This window comes from Heterodontus francisci, chromosome 6 (genome assembly GCF_036365525.1).
Source record: "Heterodontus francisci isolate sHetFra1 chromosome 6, sHetFra1.hap1, whole genome shotgun sequence".
Classification (NCBI taxonomy): domain Eukaryota; kingdom Metazoa; phylum Chordata; class Chondrichthyes; order Heterodontiformes; family Heterodontidae; genus Heterodontus; species Heterodontus francisci.
In genome coordinates, this window is record NC_090376.1 from 20,983,846 (window position 1) to 21,002,136 (window position 18,291).

The following is an 18,291-nucleotide window of genomic DNA, read 5'->3' on the forward strand; positions in this document are numbered from 1 at the left end:
GGGGCTGTTACACAGTTGGCTCTCCCCTTGCACTTCTGTCTTTTTTCCTGCCAACTGCTAAGTCTCTTCAACTCGCCACACTTTAGCCCCGCCTTTATGTCTGCCCGCCAGCTCTGGCGAATGCTGGCAACTGACTCCCACGACTTGTGATCAATGTCACAGGAGTTCATGTCGCGTTTGCAGACGTCTTTAAAGCAGAGACATGGACGGCCGATGGGTCTGATACCAGTGGCGAGCTCACTGTACAATGTGTCTTTGGGGATCCTGCCATCTTCCATGCGGCTCACATGGCCAAGCCATCTCAAGCGCCGCTGACTCGGTAGTGTGTATAAGCTGGGGATGTTGGCCGCCTCGAGGACTTCTGTGTTGGAGATTACATAAGTGTAAAAATATGTTTTCGGTTTTTGTGTTGATGAATGCAGGGATGCGAATCTTGGAAAATAAAGTATTTTTCTTAGTTCGGGGCTAAGGTCAGGTACTTTATATCACCACTGTACATTAAAGTTGCCTCTATTCTGTCGCAGCCAATGTGACTTATCTGTTACAACAGTTTGTCTTTTTGAATCACCGCCATCAGCCATCCTACTGGCATATCTGAATGAGTAAAATCGTTGAATAGTGCCAAACAAGGGCCACTTTTGTCACATTCTCAGCCCTGTTCCCATTCGAGACTAGGTTGAGCTTTCCCAGACTAATTTTGTTTGGGAACTTTATAGTCAAACAAGAAGTGTTCCTCCTGGCAGCCTGAACTGAAGTGAAGGAACAATGAGCTTAATCCATTCACCAGCTTCTTTAAGACTACAACTAATTTAGCAATGGATTTTCTGGATGTTTTTCATTATATTTGACAAAATAAAGTAATATTTAATCTTTTCAATAGTTCAGATATTTGCCATTTATTTAACATCTCTTTACCTATAATCTTAGCGTGAATACTGTAGTCTTGTAATTTTATTTTGATTATAGATTTTTAAGAACTCTACTGGTTTCCATTTGTAATGTTCATTTGTGCTGGCATTTCTGTTGATTGTTGTACCTTTTAGACATCAACATCAGTATATATCTGGGTCACTTGTGGAGAAGAATACCTTCGGACAGATTTCATTATCCATTTTAGTTTAGTTTAGAGATACAGCACTGAAACAGTCCCTTCGGCCCACCGAGTCTGTGCCGACCATCATCCAACCATTTACACTAATCCTACACTAATCCGATATTCCTACCACATCCCCATCTGTCCCTATATTTCCCTACCACCTACCTATACTAGGGGCAATTTATAATGGCCAATTTACCTAGCAACCTGCAAGCCTTTTGGCTTGTGGGAGGAAAGCAGATCACCCGGAGAAAACCCACGCAGACACAGGGAGAACTTGCAAACTCCACACAGGCAGTACCCAGAATTGAACCCGGGTCGCTGGAGCTGTGAGGCTGCAGTGCTAACCACTAGCTGATGACTTGGAAAAACAGGCCACCAAAAGTTATACTTTTGTCAATTCAGTTGCATGACCAATCAGTGAAGTTAGCAATCACCTTTGCAGATAAATTAGCCAAAATAATTTTTTCAGTTCTTGAAATGCAGCAATCTTGAGCAACAATGTTATGTTATGGAGGTTCCCATCTTTGTTTTCTTTGCAGTTTTGCTGAAATGTACTTTTAATGTAGAATCTGAGTGAATTAGAAATATTGAGCTTACTTGCTTTCACTTATTTCTTAAAACCTCTCTATGTACAAACCTACATTCCTGTCTGCCCTTCTGTTTCTGACATAACTTGGATGGATTCTATTCCTCTATGTTTAAACTTTGCCTGGCTTCCTTTCAGAAGAATAAAGGTATGCAGTAAAGGAATGGCCTTGACGTACAGTGGTAATATGACTCTTATGTGGTAGTAACCTTTCTTATCTTCCCACTTTTCTCCTCTTTCTTGAATGTGCTGACTCATGTAGTCTGGCAGCTCATGTTGTTAGTTCCTTGTGTGTCAATCTTCATAGTGAACATAGGTTGGCTACTTGACTGTAGGGAAGGGAAAAAAAAATCACAGCCGAGCTTGATCCTGTCTTCAGCATGACATTAATGAATGCACACTTTTCAGCAAGTGTCACTGGATCCTGTTGACTAACAGGAACACTTGTTGATTTTCTGTGCACTCTCTGACTCGAGCATTACAGGCAATTTTGATATTTCTATCAGTGTCTCCATTAGTTCTTGCTACATACCATGAATCAAACATGAGACTTCCTGCTCTATAGGGTTCTGTATCATAATGGACAATGTACTTTATTGAGGTGAACGAAACTTTTAAAGGGACAGTTTCCATGTATTCCTCTACCTTCTCAATTTATGGATGACGGTGGAACTTGAAAGTAGTGGAGCCATTTACATGGAACATTCTGCTATTGGAAATGGAGTCACATTATCAAACCATGTTAATTTCCTCTCTTCCTGTATAGATTTGTATTTGAAATAATTCTTAAATCTTTAATTCATTGCTTTGTCAGAAGGACTTTTATGCATGTAGCTCATTTTTTTGAGTTTTGCTTTGCAGTTACTGCTGAGGGAAAAGTCTATGCCTGTGGAGAAGCTACAAATGGAAGACTTGGACTTGGAATATCCAGTGGGACAATACCTATCCCTCGACAGATCTCAGCTCTAAGCAATTATGTTGTGAAGAAAGTAGCTGTGCATTCAGGTATGTAGTCAGATTTCTTTTTAAAGCATTGTGCTGTAAGTTATCAAAACATATTTATATTTCACATTGTATTGCAGGTGGTCGTCACGCAATGGCTTTAACTGTCGATGGAAAGGTATTTTCCTGGGGTGAAGGAGACGATGGAAAGCTTGGACACTTCAGCAGAATGTAAACACAAAACCTTTTCCCACGCTTTTTGTTCTGCTAAATTAACTCCTGTGTAGTCAGAACTAGAGTTTTAAGGATGCAAGTAGCCTTTCTGCATTAATATAAGAAAAATTATCAGGTTTCTTTAAAAGTTTTTTTCTTGCATTGCATTTCCTTCCCTATCCTCATATTTAATTTCCTGGCTAAGTAGATTTCATTGCACTCTTTTTCATGCCTTTGTTAACATTGCTTTTCTGTCCATTTCTCCATTGTGGCTGGTTGTTGCTCCGGAGTAGTGGTAGTGTTTTATTTTTGAGTTGTATGTCTGTTTTAAAGTTTCTTTTTAATATCGTCTTCCTGTTGGAAATCACGACCTCCACGATGCATTTTCCCTTAATGGCAGCTGAATACAGGAGACAGTTTTAGGGACTTGAAATTTTTTTACATTGAACAATGCATTATGTTGCTTAGATTGTTGTAATTCTAAGAGTGCATATACACTGCAGCTGCAAAGCACCTTTGCTTCATACCAGCTCTGCAATTATTGTGTTAATGCAGCCTGAATCTAGAGTCATGGTTCGAACGGACACCAGAGAAAGTCAGTTTGGGCCTTGACATCAAATTTACATGCCAGGTTTAGTGTGAGTGTGAAGCTGACACCACTTTACACCACTACTAAACTGGCAGTAAGAATGCACCATCAGATTCTAGTATTGGAGGGAAATACAGGGAATCAGTTTTCCGATTTAAAAAAAAAACAGAAACTGCATATGTTGCGATATTGTATACTTGGGGTTTTCACAGGACTTGCATTAATAAGAATGTTCACTTCCTCTTTTTTTAAAAAAAAAACACATTCAGGAATTGTGATAAGCCAAGACTGATTGAGGCATTAAAAACCAAGCGTATTCGAGATATTGCTTGTGGGAGTTCTCACAGTGCCGCCATAACCTCCAGTGGTGAACTGTACTCGTGGGGCCTTGGCGAGTATGGCAGACTTGGACATGGGGACAACACAACACAGCTGAGACCAAAATTGGTACTTGTACTAGTTTGTGAATTACGTAGCTAATAATTCTTTCTATTTTGCTTTAAGGAAGTTAAAACTGATGGTTACTTGTACTTTGCTGGTAAAATAAAATTTAGAAAACTTAGCTTGTACCAATAAATCTATGAAGATGGTATAATTATTTATTCAACAGAAAAAGTTAAATTCTGCTCTCTGGTTAGGAAACCAGAATGATCGTGGCCACAGTTTTGAGTTAGCTGAAAACATGCTTCTTCAAGTTAGAACAGAGTTCAAATGAGTGGTCAACAGCTGACTTATCTGTTCTCTCCACAGATGCTGCTAACTTTCTGAATATTTTTGCCATTTTCAATTTCTGTTAAATTCTATTCCATTTGAAGTAGTTGCAGTAGTCTTGTATAGTGGCCATAGTACTGCTTTAAGATTGATGTTAACAAAATTATCATTTTCACTTTCTAGGTGAAAGTTCTTCTGGGTCATCGAGTCATCCAGGTGGCATGTGGAAGCCGAGATGCACAAACACTAGCGTTAACCGATGAAGGTAAGGAAGACGTTGCAATTAAGTTACAATTTTTTTTTTTAGCTACAAACTCTTTCATTTCCTGCAGTGCATCTAATGTATTTTGTTAAATTCTGCAGGACTGGTATTTTCTTGGGGCGATGGTGACTTTGGAAAGCTGGGACGTGGAGGAAGTGAAGGTTGCAATGTTCCACAAAACATTGAAAGACTCAATGGCCAAGGGGTGTGCCAGATTGAGTGTGGTGCTCAGTTCTCTTTGGCACTTACAAAGCCTGGTGTGGTATGGACCTGGTAGGTTTAAGTTTAAAAAGAATATTTGATTGTCATGTTATGTAGACACATTTTGTTCCGAAGAAGGGTCACTGACTCGAAACGTTAACTCTGCTTCTCTTTCCACAGATGCTGCCAGGCCTGCTGAGTGGTTCCAGCATTTCGTGTTTTTATTACATTTTGTTCCTTCTTAGGCAGGGGGTGTATTGTCATGCAAATAATTTTGTTCCATTGTTTAACTTTTCTTGTACACAGGGGCAAAGGTGACTACTTCAGACTAGGCCATGGCACTGATGTTCATGTGCGGAAGCCACAGGTCGTGGAAGGCCTCCGTGGGAAAAAGATTATTCATGTGGCTGTAGGTGCATTGCACTGTCTTGCTGTCTCTGACACAGGCCAAGTAAGTGACAATATTTGTTAAACAAGTGGGTATTTTCTATGAACGTAGTTCAGACTTGTGCAAGACAAGGAAAAAAGGATTTACATTTATTTTTTGCAAACAATCTCAAAAATTATCCAATCTCTTCAATTTAGAAAATCATAAATCTCAAGGTGACCTGTTCATTTTCCTGTAATTTTTATTTATCATTTATCACAGTTTCAACTTCCGTTTTATGATCTAACTTCATAACTATTTCAGCATTTTATTTATTACAATGCTCTTTTGTAATCAATTCTGCTAATGTTAGAGTTGATGTGTTCACGTTGGATAGCTTGAAAGGGTTTTCAGTCATTTGAGGCAGTGTCTTCCTGTTGTACCATAGTATAGAACAAGTGTACTTCATAACATGTCCAATGTTACGTTCCAAATTCTTGGCTTTAAATACAACATTTTTTTCCTAATTACATTTCTAGGTTTATGCCTGGGGTGATAATGACCATGGCCAGCAAGGAAATGGAACCACAACAGTTAATAGAAAACCTACTCTTGTACAGGGCCTAGAGGGACAGAAAATTACCCGGGTTGCTTGTGGCTCTTCGCACAGTGTAGCATGGACAACAGTGGATGTGGCAACACCTTCTGTGCATGAGCCAGTCCTATTCCAAACTGCTAGGGACCCTTTGGGCGCTTCATACTTGGGTAACTTTATTAATTGTGGCTTGATACCTATTTAACTGGTATATTTGCCAAAGATTTTTGAATGTCAATACTTCTGTAATATATAATCAGAGACGTCTTAGATTAGAATTCAATATATTTCCCAAGATTAAATATTGTAGAGTGCAAGTTGTTTGTGTGCTTGTACTTTTAATCTGGAATGACTTATTTTAGGATTACTGTTGTTATAGATAAAGGTGGGCTTGTGTATTTTTTATGTAAAGCTGCACGCTAATGTTATTCCTACTTTGAAGGAAGTACTCAATTCTTATGTCAGGCTGAATGAACAAAGTGTTTAGGTAATGAGCAGAAATCTTTAACATTTGCTGTCCCATCCCATGTATTTGATAAAAATTTAGGATTTTTTTGTTGTTAGTCAATTTCATAAACATACTTTTTTTATTTAAGAATTGTTTTCTTTAAAAAGCATTTTATTCATTGCTTGTGATCTTGAACTGTTTAAAATGCCCCTTTTTACTCCTCTATAGGAAGACCTTTAGTTGTGGAGAGCATGATGATATACTGTCATTTTTAATCCCGTTCACTTTTTTTTTTGTAGGTGTTCAGTCAGATATGGACTCGACCACCATCAGCAACAAAATTTGTGGCTCAAGCAATTCAAAACCCAATCGCCCCTCCCTGGCGAAGATTCTACTTTCTTTGGATGGGAATCACGCCAAACAGCAGGCATTGTCCCATGTGTTGACTGCTCTGCAGATCATGTATTCCAGGTAAGAGCTCACAGCTGAATGCTATTGCTAAAGTAAGTGATTCCCAAGCCTTAAATAAGTTAGCAGAGATTTCTGGTTATGCAGCTAAGTAAGCAGCAAACTTCCAACCATTCTATCCAAATATCAGATAAGCAAATCAATGACCCAAAGGAAAATACAGCTGTTGCGCAAAATGTTTTGTATTACTATGTAATAGTAATATTTGTAAATAGTAAATTAATAAATAGTGAACAGAATTCAATGATTATAGTATCACTGGCCCCAGACGAACAGAAATCTAATGACCTCATGGGCCTCGGGCTTCCTGGATCTCAGTTGGAAAATCTGTGTTTAACAATGTTGTTACTGCCACAGTAACATAGAAGACCTTTGCTGTTGGACTGTGGTCAGTAAATCTCTGACACGTACTCCTGTGCAGATGAAATATGTGTGTTAAATATTTCTAGCCATTTGTTGGCTAAGTAAATACCTGAAGCAGTTTGAATTCATTCCAATAGCAAATGCAGTGCAATCACATGTTGTCAAGCAGAAATCTCTGGCTAAAACATTCCCGGGCTCCTTGCTAGAAAATATTCTCAACATCATAACTAATAAAATGATCCTATGTGAATAACACAGTAAGTTTGTCAGTACCTTGAAGCAAAAGGTGGGCCTGTGTCTGGTGTGGATCAGACTCCTATCTGAAATATTCACCTTCCTTTTCTTTTAGGTAGTCAGTCACCAACAACATCCTCTGTGATTGCAACCATGTTGCACTATCCATTTTTTGCTCTCCTCAACCTCTTTGCAGCATTTGTCTTGGCCAGCCTCTCCATTTTACTACACAGCTGGCACGGTGGCCCTACCCTGTTGCACTACTCTTCCTTGGTTCTACTCCTTCCTGTTCCAACATAGCCAAAACAGCTCTGGCTTCTCCTCCCACCCACATAATTACTGTGGGAGTACACCAAGGTTGCATCCTAGGTAGGCTTTCTTTTTCTTCGTTTAAAGGTGCCTCCTTCTCCCCAGTTGCAAGCTTATTCTGAAACTGATGGTGCATGACCTTGGTTTCTTATTTGACATTGTGCTGAGCAATAAACTCCATATCCAGTCACTCACCAAGTGCTTGCATCCATCTCTGAAACATCATCCACCTCTTACCTTAACTGCATCCTTTCTGCCATTGGTATCCTTATTCAGGCTTTTGTGACCTCCATGCTCAACTTCTCCAGTGCCTTCCTTGCTGGTCTCCCACATTTGACCTTCCATATACCCCAACTTATCCAAAACTGTTGCCCCTATCCTACCTCCACAAAGTTCCACTGACTTCACCCACCTCTACTTGCTTGCCATTCCCCTCAGTGTGTTGAATTCAAAGTCCTTGTCCTTGTGCACAAATCCCTCAACAGCCTTGCCCCATCCTAACTGAAACTTCCTGAAATCCTACGTCCTAATATATGTCCTTTGTTCCTTCAGTTCTGACCTCCTGTGCATCCTGTTGCCTCTCGGCTCCAGCAACAGTATCTGAGTATTTATCCATCTTGATGATCAACTTGCTTCTCTTTTGCTGCAGTATCTGCTTTCAAATTAACCATATTGATGGTTTCTCTAATTTCAAGGACGGGTTATTTTCACCACCTTTACACTTTCCTACTTTTGATAGAATATTTGGTTGGAGTTTCCTGCTCATGCACATGCCAGACTCTGATTTTCCACTCCTCCATTATAATAAGCGAAACATTACACACTGGCAAGCCCAGACATAGAAAACCGAAGAACTCTTTTCATTGACTTAAGTTGCTCTTTTATGAGGATTTTTTTAAAGATTAATTTCTTTCCTGTAGGGATGCTTTGGTAGGAGCCCTGATGCCAGCCAGCATGATTGCACCTGTGGAATGCACATCATCATCTCCTGTACCACCAGCAGACTCATCTGCAGCCACAAGCCCAGCTGGTGAGGGTACTTCAGAAGTGGCAAGTGATGGGGAAGAGAGAGTGAGTCCAAATCCTTGGCAGGACAGGAGAGGGGAGGTGAGAATACAAATGCAAGTCTTGGATGATAGTTTGTTGCCGGATAGGATTATCTAAATGAACATTTAAAAACATTATGGATAGTAAAACATTTGTGTCCAAAAATAAAGAAGAGCTTTATTTAGCATTGGGCCATAGCCTGAAATGTTATGAAAGGAGTTAACTGCATGCTTGCTGGTGTCCGTTGGTTAACCCTTTGTTGGCTTTCCTTTTTCCCCCCCCCCCCCCCCCCCCCTCTCCACCCAAGCTTGCTTTTTTGGATGGAGACTGGTAAAGGGCATTTTATTGCAATTTCAGCCACACCATATCTAGGGTAGACATCAGTTGCTTCCTGGAAAGCAGCAAAGATTTGTTCACCTCCTTTATCCACAGAATAGCACATTACAAAAACCAAGAGGCCTGGATTAATAAGTTAGTGAAATTCAGTCGAAATGTACATTTCAGCTTGAACAATTGATCGACGCTATCCTTAAATTTGTCCCCTCAACTTGTATATCCAGTGTTCTATTGCTAAGTCCAGTGGGCTGCTAAGAACTGGTATTTTTTAACAATTTTCTGAGACTTTCAAGAACCACTTCTCAGATTTCTCAAAGATGTTTGTTTTTTTCTGTCTTAAAGGTCGTGCCTTCGGAAGAAGCTGTAACTCCATCGTCTGCAGTAACACCCTCTACCTCCGTTACCTCTGCTCGTCCTTTCATTCCTGTAACTGATGATCCTAGGGCTGCCAGTATTATAGCAGAGACTATGACCAAAACAAAGGAGGTAATCCATACAATAACAATGTAATTGAAATGATTTACTAAGGAAGGCGTGCTGAAGCATAATGGTGTGTCTTGTTGATTATGCTAAGAGGTTAGTGAGTGATATTGATGGATGAATGATTTGGGTTAGGATCAACCTTTTTAAGGAGTTTAGTGGGAATCGGCTGCTCTGATATTTTTCTCCGGGCATAAGTGGTGGTTTCCATGTTCTCTCCCTTATTCAAAAGCCATAACTATATTGTTCTTCGACTGTTGGCTCCTGTATCAGAGCTGTCATGTAATCAGTGACAAGGGGAAGTTAAAACTGTCAGATTTTGTTAGACAAGTGGATATTGCTGCCTTCTGTTGAGGCTTTGCGAAAGGAAGGCCAAGGAAAGTGTATGACAGCTCTGGATAGAGCAAATGGAATGCAACTTGCCATATTGACTGTCGATCATAACTTCAAAGTGTACATTAAAACATCTCTGCAGAATAAAGGACACACTATATAAAGTTAAAAGGCAAATAAATAAATATTTTAAACATTGGTCTGTTTCATATTTTAAAGAAAAGCGCACAGTTGTGATTTTAACACAAAGATTAGAATAAAATGTTTTCTTTTTCATCAAAAAGGATTCAGAAAACCAGGCAAAGTCATCAGGGCCAGAACCACAACGCCTGGATGAATTCACAAGTCTGCTTGTACCAGATGACACTCGAGTAATGGTTGATTTGTTGAAGTTGGCTGTGTCAAACCGTGCTGGAGAAAAAGGCAAAGATGTCTTGTCGGCTGTGCTTTCAGCTATGGGTACTGCCTACCCACAGGTAAATACAAATGCTTCATCACCCAACAAAGTTGTGGTTCAATAACCTAGTAGGAAATGTGTTTGCATTTCAACATGAGCCTCAAAATTCTGTTTGGGACATTAGCGTATGAGTTAACATTGCTGTTTTAATGGAGGCATTGGCCTCTTTAAAATAAGCGGATGAATGCCTTTGTTAAAGTACTGGGCAATGTAAAGACACAGAAATATGCCAAATCAATAGAGATGAAGAAGTGTCACATCTCACCTTTTGGGAAGTAAAAATAACAGATGTACCTTATTTAGCAGCAACTGTCTTGGCTAGCCTATTATTTTAAGTTTTGGAAGCAGCCATTAGAATACGGATGTCCAACCTTTTCGTGCAGGGCGTCCGTCGCATTACAATTTTTGGCCTACAGGGGGCCTGTGAGAACATTTCAGTAAGGTAAAGGCATTAAAAATATATCTTGCTATTAATCAAAACAGCAACAAACGTGCATTTTTGTGAAGAAGCTTTCAATGAGAAGACTAATTATTTTTCTCCTCGGATTAAAAGCAGTATGTGCTTTAAGGCTGTCAAACTGTGCACCTTTAAGGGAGTGAAAGTTCTGGAATTTCTAAGGCACAGTGTGCCAGCAGCTGCACTTGTTACCCTAGGTGAAAGCAGGAGAGCGAGAGGTCACATAGTTCAATGTTTCAATTTGACTGTGTGAAACTGTCAAACACCGGTCTAAACCAGTTAGTTTTGAGAGACTCTCCAACGAGACGTGCTACTGAAGAGAAGAAAGCTGCAATTGTTCTCTTAGCAAAAATTCTACAGGTAGCTCCGAGCCAAGTTAATTGCCTAAAGAAGAAAAGCCTCCTTTCAAGAAACCGTTTGTATTGCTGAAGGAACTGTTGATGTCTATTGTAGCCGAAGAATTGAATGCCTATTAAGAACCAACTACTGCATCAAATCCACGTGAAGACTTCGAGTGGCCTTTGACTGTTTCCACATTAGAATACCTCCTCAATCAGCAGCGTAAACCCACAAAGACTTATTTTATTTATTCTTAAGCAGCTAGTTTTTAAAAACACTACTTTTAAAACTGGTTAATTACTGTTATTTTGAATGTATGTGTGTGAATGGGAGAGTTAGATGATCTTTAGATATAGGTTTATCTTCATAGTGTTTAAGATTTAATTTTAATAAATAGTTAATTTGTTGTCTGAAGATACCTGGTTTGGTCTGTTTTATTCTGGGGGTTACTGGAGTGCCTGTTTTCTGGTTGGGTGGAAAGCTTTAACTAATATGCTGTGACCTGTGGAGTGAAGGGACTGAATTGACAGTGCATTGCTCTCGCCGCGGTCGTAACAACAGTTTGTGGGGGGGGGTGGTGGCGGGGGTAAGGTCAAGTCTTGCATCTAGGTCTTTTGTGAGGAGGAGAGGGCAACTACTATCTAAGTGTTATTGGGTGGGGGGGGTGGGAAGGAGTGATATTTTTTATTGCACTGTATGGAGGGGGTGGGGTACAGCGTTAAATGTTTTAACTTAGCGGCAGGTCTGGCTGCCCTTTAAAAAGGGAGCCAGCGCATGCATACAGGCAGCAGATGCCGTTGCTGGCGTCGCAGAGCCTACCCCCACCTCATGATTTGGGGGGGGGGGGTTGGCGGTGACGGCCTGACCCGGCGTATTATCTTGAGCCACGGTGCGATTGATCACGGCAGCATGGGGGTGTGGGCTGCCCTCTTTTCGCGGCAGAAGAATAAAATTCAGCACCGTCTCTTTCTCCCTGCTCTCTGTCTCTCCATCTCCCTGCTTGCTCTGTCATGCTCTCTCTCTATCACCACTCTGTGTCTCTCTCACTCCCCGCTGACCGATACACTCTTTCCTCACCCCGTTCCTTGTCTGTGCACTTACCATAAATGCGGATAATAGAGGCAGGCTGTGAACGCTGCCTCTCCACTGGACAACCCATGTTGTGTGGGGTGGGTGGGGGGGGGGGCGGCGGGGTCCTAACAAACCAACAGCTGCCCCCTGAGGTGCCTGACATTCCAGCATTTTACATCCGCGGGCCTGGTGGAAACCTATGGAGGGCCAGAGTCTGGCCCTCGGGCCGTATGTTGGACAACCACGCGTTAGAAGGTGCATCACTTAACCTCTCAAATTCTTAGCTGAAGGATGACAAGAGTACTGAGTTTTTTTTTGACTGATTCAAGATTCGGCATGATGGGTGATATTAAATTCTGCACTATCTTTTCTGCTGGTTTTGTCCCTTTTTTCCTTACCGGAAACAACAACTTATGATTTTTAACCAACAGGTCAATTGAAGGCAGGGTGCCGCTCGCTGTCCCACTAAGGATGGTGGGCGGGCTCCCAAGGCTGGAGGATCACGAGGAGGCCCTCCAGCACGCAGGGATCTGCAACCCCACTGTCAGTGGTGGGCACTGCCGATATGGGCACCTCAAATAGAGGTGACCTCTGAAGAGCTTCTATAAATGTTTTATTTCAAAAAGGCCGCAGCTGCCAGTCTGTCATCACAGATGGACAACCCCTCCACTGGACTGACAGCCGCTGCAGCTATGACCCAATGGCTACGGAGGGGTTGGGGGGTGGGGGGAAGGGGAGTGTGGTCGGGGGTAGTCTCCTACCAGGGATGGCGTGCTGCCCCGCTCCCCCCACCTTGAGGTCTGCTGCCAGGAGGCCGCCTTCATCTCTCAGCTGTGTTTCAGCCTCATTGGGGGGCCCGCATGCCGACTGGTAAATTCCTGTTGTCTGCAGAGTAGCCTTATAAGGGCTTTCAGTTGGCTTAATGGGCTACCCGCCGCATGCGTAAGGATAGCCGTCACCCCGCACCCGTAATACTGACTGAGCAAAAATGGCCCAGAGGCAGAACCATAGTTGGAGACAGGCCAGCCTGCCTCCTCAGCCAAACAAAAATTCTGCCCATGGTATCTAAAATGGGTAACATTGGCTGATACTAATGAAAACATTATTTAATGATCACATATTTAAGCTGTATCAGCAAATTGAGGGTACGTTAAAGATTGAAAAGTACAAATTTCGTCAATTGCTGTAACTTTGGCAAGATATAAACTATCTGTTATCATTCTGCTTGTGTTTTGGTTTATTTTGGCTTCATTTAGAGCTCATAGTGGGTGGGATCTTACCGCCTTTGAAGATTTTCTCCCGACCCCACTGGTGATGCCTGGCAGCCTGCTTGCGCGATCTTTCCGAAGGCAGCCAATTAAGGGGCTGCTTCTGGGAGCTCATGTCCTTAATTGGAGGGACAGGTATCCAGCTGTCCAAATAGGAAGGCCTGCAGTATTGTGCTGTCAGAGGCCCCACTGGGAGAGGCGGGTGCTGCTGCTGCAGGCAGGAGAACACAATGGTGCCTCAAGATGGAGGTGCCCTCAGAAAATATGTGAAAGTTTAAAAAATATTTGTGACCACAACTGCCAAGCCATCATTGTGGAGGGGACTCCCCTCCACAGGATGGCCTGTGGCTACAGCTGTAGCCCTCTGGCAAAGTTGCCTTTTGTGGGTGAGGAGTGGTGTAAGTATAGGGAGGCCTTGGAGCCACCTGGCCCATCACCGGCAAGGCACCTGTAAGCTACTGCCAGGCATTGCACTCGGTGGCGGCCTGTTCTCCACTGGGAAGATACCAGTGGCGTCCCCAATCTACCCACAAGTGGGCACTTAAATATTCAAATTGGCTTCCCGCTGCCGCTGTTGTCATCCACCTCCACTAAGATCACCGGGAGGCGGGAACGCCTCGGGCCGCTGACCCATTTCCAAATTTGCTCCTGGGATCTGCCTTCAAACCTGCCTTCGTGGGAATGGGAAATTTCACCCAGTGTGTTGTTATCATGGGTATGAATCTATATCTTTTCTGTCTTGTTTATTAGAATCTTCAAAATATTTTATTTGATTTTACATTTTGACTCCCTAAATCTCCCAAAGGCAAACGCTTCAAGTATTTCATTTTGTTAACTTCAATTATGTCAGTGAAAATAAGAATATGTATTCTAAAATAAAAAGTTTTCAAAGTGTGTTTCAGTAATTCTAATTATTGTATTCAGGCTCATTGTTGCCTTTCATTTTTGAGGCAAGCTTTCATGACTTTTAATCCCCGATCTCACTTAGTGCAAACTTTATTATTGGTTCATGTCCTGGATTTGTTCTTTTGATTTCCACTCTGCAGGTGGCTGACATGTTGTTGGAGCTGTGCGTGACTGAGTTAGAAGATGTGGCCTCAGATTCTCAAAGTGGACGCCATTCTCCTCAACCAGTGATCGTGGAAAGCAGTCACCCGTACACCGATGACACATCTACCAGCGGGACAGTAAAAATACCAGGTATCTACCTCACGCATGTGTGTTGGGTCAGAAGTCACTGATACAGTATGCTCGGTCACTCGTGTTCCCTGGCACTTCTCTGTACTTGGAATGAATAACCTGTGGAAGGAAAGCTGAGATGTGCAAGCAGTTAACTTTTTTTTTGGGGTGTGTTTTGTATGTTTCTTAGGTGCTGAAGGTCTTAGAGTAGAGTTTGACCGGCAGTGCTCCACAGAGCGTCGTCACGACCCGTTGACCATAATGGATGGTGCCAACAGGATAGTGTCTGTTCGATCAGGTAATAACTTCTGTGCATCCTAACTGTTTTCTCATATGTGTGATTGCAAGTGTTCTCTAAGGTTTTTAAGAGTAGACTGTTAAATTGATGGAATCATTAAAACTGCTTTCCTTTTCCCCTCTATAGATAAATTCTTAGTATTTCATATGCTGTTAATGCATTTGAGCTGTTTCTAAAATTCAGAGTACTAGAAGCTCAACATAATTGGAAGCTTCCAGGTCACGTCTGTTCTTAAGCGACCAGGAGCACTATGTATTATAATTTATAATTTTTTTGGACCTTTCTAATTAAAGAAACAGCTTCTGTTTATGGCAAGTTGAAAAAAAATATATTAATTCAGCTAAGGAATGACAATCTGAAAAAGAAATATAACGCAGATAAACTAGCTACAGAACAGATTTTGTACAGAAAATCATTAATGTTGCACTGAACGAAATAGTTTATTGGTTGTGATTTTCTGTGGAGTCTCATGTTTTTCACTTAGCCCTGGGTGACCAGCTTTTTAAAGGTCAAGGACCAGATAAAGAACCCCTTGTCCAGAATTTTACGCCCCACCCCCCTCACAGGAGCAGGCTGGAGGTGGTGGGCGAGGCGTACAATTGAGAGGAAGACAGGGGGTGCCTTTCCCGTTGCCTTCCCACCCCTGCTACAATTTTACGAGTGGCGGCAAGAAATGGCCTGCCCGCCCCAAGCTAGTTAAGGCCCTTAAGTGACCCATTAACTGCTACTTAAGGGCTTCCTCCCGTTGCTGCTGGTGTATTACCAACGGCGAGCAGGTGGCTCCATACCTTAGGCTACTCAGTAAAACCTGGCGGCCGTTGCTGGCTTGGGGGAGGGGGAGGCCTCCTGATCGGGCACGAGGCAGCCAGGCCCGGTGCACTTACCTTTATCCTGGGGCCAGCGTCCCTCTTGCTGTTCTAGCTGGGTGCAGTCCCAGCAGTGGCCACCGCCCCCTGTGCCACTGCTGGCCTGCTGATAGGCCAGCAGCACTTGGAGGTGGGACCTTTTGCCTGAGAGAGGTGAAATTCCAGTCCGAGGCTAATTAAGGGCCTGGCCCTCGACTTTTTGGCGGGTGGGCAGGGCCTCCAGCCCAACGTAAAATTCCATCCCTTGCTTCTATCCTAATTTCTCGCTCATGATCTTTTCGAATTTACTGCTCTATTATATTGCCCGCCACCACTCTTACTTCAGCTCATCTGCTGTTGAAACCCTAATCCATGCCATCGATACCATTTATGGCCTGGGTTAATTGGCACCTAGCCTGCTCGGGGAAACCAACTAGATCCAATAGTCCCTTTTTTTTTTACCCTGTGTGATTTGAAGTCAATGGAATGTAAAATCAAGCGGCTTGTAAAAGAGGTGTTGAATCTGCTCCAACTGTTTCAGTTTCACACTAAACTGGTCAGGTTAAAATGATCTCCGACCAACCACCTGTCATTCACGCCACCCTCCCACTGCCCATTGTAGTAGCCATATATTGTATTAGGGATGATGTCATTCATTTTTGGGGCAAATGCTCCATGACCTTTCACCCCTCTCAGACTCTTCTCATGGTTTCTAACCTTTACCATATGTTAATGCGTATTTGCTAACCTTTTTATTTCAAACACTGCTGGAATGCTGCAGGTTGCTGACATGTTGAGCTGTATGTGACTTTAGTTACTTGAATGCTCTCCAAACCAGGCTTCCACCATCCATTAAAATAAAAGCAAAATACTGCGGATGCTGGAAATCTGAAACAAAAACAAGAAATGCTGGATTCACTCAGCAGGTCTGGCAGCATCTGTGGAAAGAGAAGCAGATGCTGCCAGACCTGCTGAGTGAATCCAGCATTTCTTGTTTTTGTTCCACCATCCATTGCCCATTTTCTACTCTTTGTGTTTCACTTACCCATCACTTCTGTCTCCACTGACTACTGACTGGCTTTGGGTCCCCTAATGCCTCAAGTTTAAAATTCTCGTCCTCCTGTTTAAAATGTCTCATGGCCTCCCATCCCTCCTTATCTCTGCAACCTCCTCCAGCCCTACAATCCCCCACGCCTGAACTCTTGTTTCTTTTAACTCTGGTCTCCTCCCCACCTCTCCACGCTCCCTCACTTTGCTGTACTGTTAGCGGCCGTGCCTTTAGCCCCACGTTCTAGAATTCCCAACCTAAACTCCTCCATCTCTCTCTTCCTTTCAAGACCCTCCTTAAAACCCAACTTATTGATCAAACTTTTGGCCACCCTTCTAATAGTTCCTTAAGTTCGACATCTGTGTTTTGATTACACAACTGTGAAAGCACCTTGGATATTTTTGTATATTAAAGATGCTATATAAATGTAAGTTTTTATTCCCTCTTTCCTTATAATGTGCATTTCCTCTCTTGTCCCTTCAATTTATTTTACTCGCAGCAGCATTTTTGGCAGATTACAGATCAATTCATTGTTTTAGTACTGAGTTGCATGAGGCAGGCTCCACAGAGATTGGCTGTTGTGGTGCGTTTTGGCTAAGTTAACATGAAAATAATTATATGAAGAAATGAACAAATTTATCTGATGCAGATGCATTCCAGACTCATAGTTAACAAGTAAAACCATAATCTGTGTGGCTCATTTCCAAAGTTCTTGTTCTAATCAACGATTGCAGTTAATAGGATATGTCAATATTTCGAATTTCACTGCGTAATGATTCTTTGTTTTAAAAAGAAGACCTACCATCAAAACGTGAAGAATGGATTATTCCATAATTTGTGCTTTTCCTACCCCGCGTCCTTTCTTGATCAGTTTCGGATTTTAAAGTGAAACAAAATTATATTCTGTGAATGTATAGGTTTATACTTTCAGGGCATTTTGTAAATGGAAAAGAAGAAATAGAAAAAGTAGGCCAGATGTATTATAAATGTTTGGAGGAAGAAAATGCAACCACAGCGAATCTGTGGCAGTAGATTTTAAAAAGAAAACTTGATTTGTTATCAATTCAGTCCAATCATGAATGGTATTTCCACTGGCTGCACAACCTTTTGTATTCAAGACTGAAAATCATAACAGTATGCACCGAAAGTTGCTGGGTGTCGTGGTGCGACAAACTGTGTGCCCTACTTAAAGTTTAGTTATGCATTTGTATTTTGGCTGTTGCAGGTAGAGAGTGGTCTGACTGGTCCAGTGAGCTGAGAATTCCTGGTGATGAGCTAAAGTGGAAGTTTACCAGTGACGGTTCTGTGAATGGCTGGGGATGGCGATTTACAGTGTATCCCATAATGCCTGCTGCAGGTAATGTATGCTTGTGTATTTTTTGTATTGTAAAATTCACTGATAAGGAAGCCAAAGAACACTGGGAGCAAGACTGTTCCCATTTTATTATTTGCTCCACATTACAGAAAGGTTTTACAGCAATTGAAAGCCAGTGGTATATTTTGAGGAGTCCAAATATTCAGATAGAAAGATTTAATTATCCAAGGAAGCTCTTTGGCCCATTATGTCTGTGATGGCCAAAAAAAAAGATATTCAGTGTAATCCCACCTTTGAGCTCTTGGTCTGTAACCCTGTAGGTTACGACATCTCAAGTGAACATCCAAGTGTTTTTTTTTTAAGTGCACTGGGGGTTTCTGCCTCCAAGATCCTTTCAGGTAGTGAGTTCTAGACCCCTACCACACTCTGGG

The 18,291-nt window shown here is 42.1% G+C and overlaps 1 protein-coding gene across 8 annotated transcripts in view; it reads left to right on the top strand.

Annotated features, from left to right (window-relative positions):
* Positions 1-18,291, top strand: part of herc2 (HECT and RLD domain containing E3 ubiquitin protein ligase 2) — a 236,757-nt gene that overhangs the window by 165,894 nt on the left and 52,572 nt on the right. For all 8 annotated transcript variants that reach the window (XM_068033261.1, XM_068033264.1, XM_068033263.1 and 5 more), the window contains 14 exons: positions 2,547-2,690; positions 2,768-2,858; positions 3,699-3,876; positions 4,324-4,405; positions 4,504-4,675; positions 4,910-5,054; positions 5,510-5,735; positions 6,313-6,484; positions 8,308-8,494; positions 9,113-9,256; positions 9,868-10,059; positions 14,222-14,375; positions 14,545-14,652; positions 17,771-17,902. In XM_068033261.1, coding sequence (XP_067889362.1) covers positions 2,547-2,690; positions 2,768-2,858; positions 3,699-3,876; positions 4,324-4,405; positions 4,504-4,675; positions 4,910-5,054; positions 5,510-5,735; positions 6,313-6,484; positions 8,308-8,494; positions 9,113-9,256; positions 9,868-10,059; positions 14,222-14,375; positions 14,545-14,652; positions 17,771-17,902 — 2,127 coding nt within the window. The remainder of the gene's footprint in view (positions 1-2,546; positions 2,691-2,767; positions 2,859-3,698; positions 3,877-4,323; positions 4,406-4,503; positions 4,676-4,909; positions 5,055-5,509; positions 5,736-6,312; positions 6,485-8,307; positions 8,495-9,112; positions 9,257-9,867; positions 10,060-14,221; positions 14,376-14,544; positions 14,653-17,770; positions 17,903-18,291) is intronic.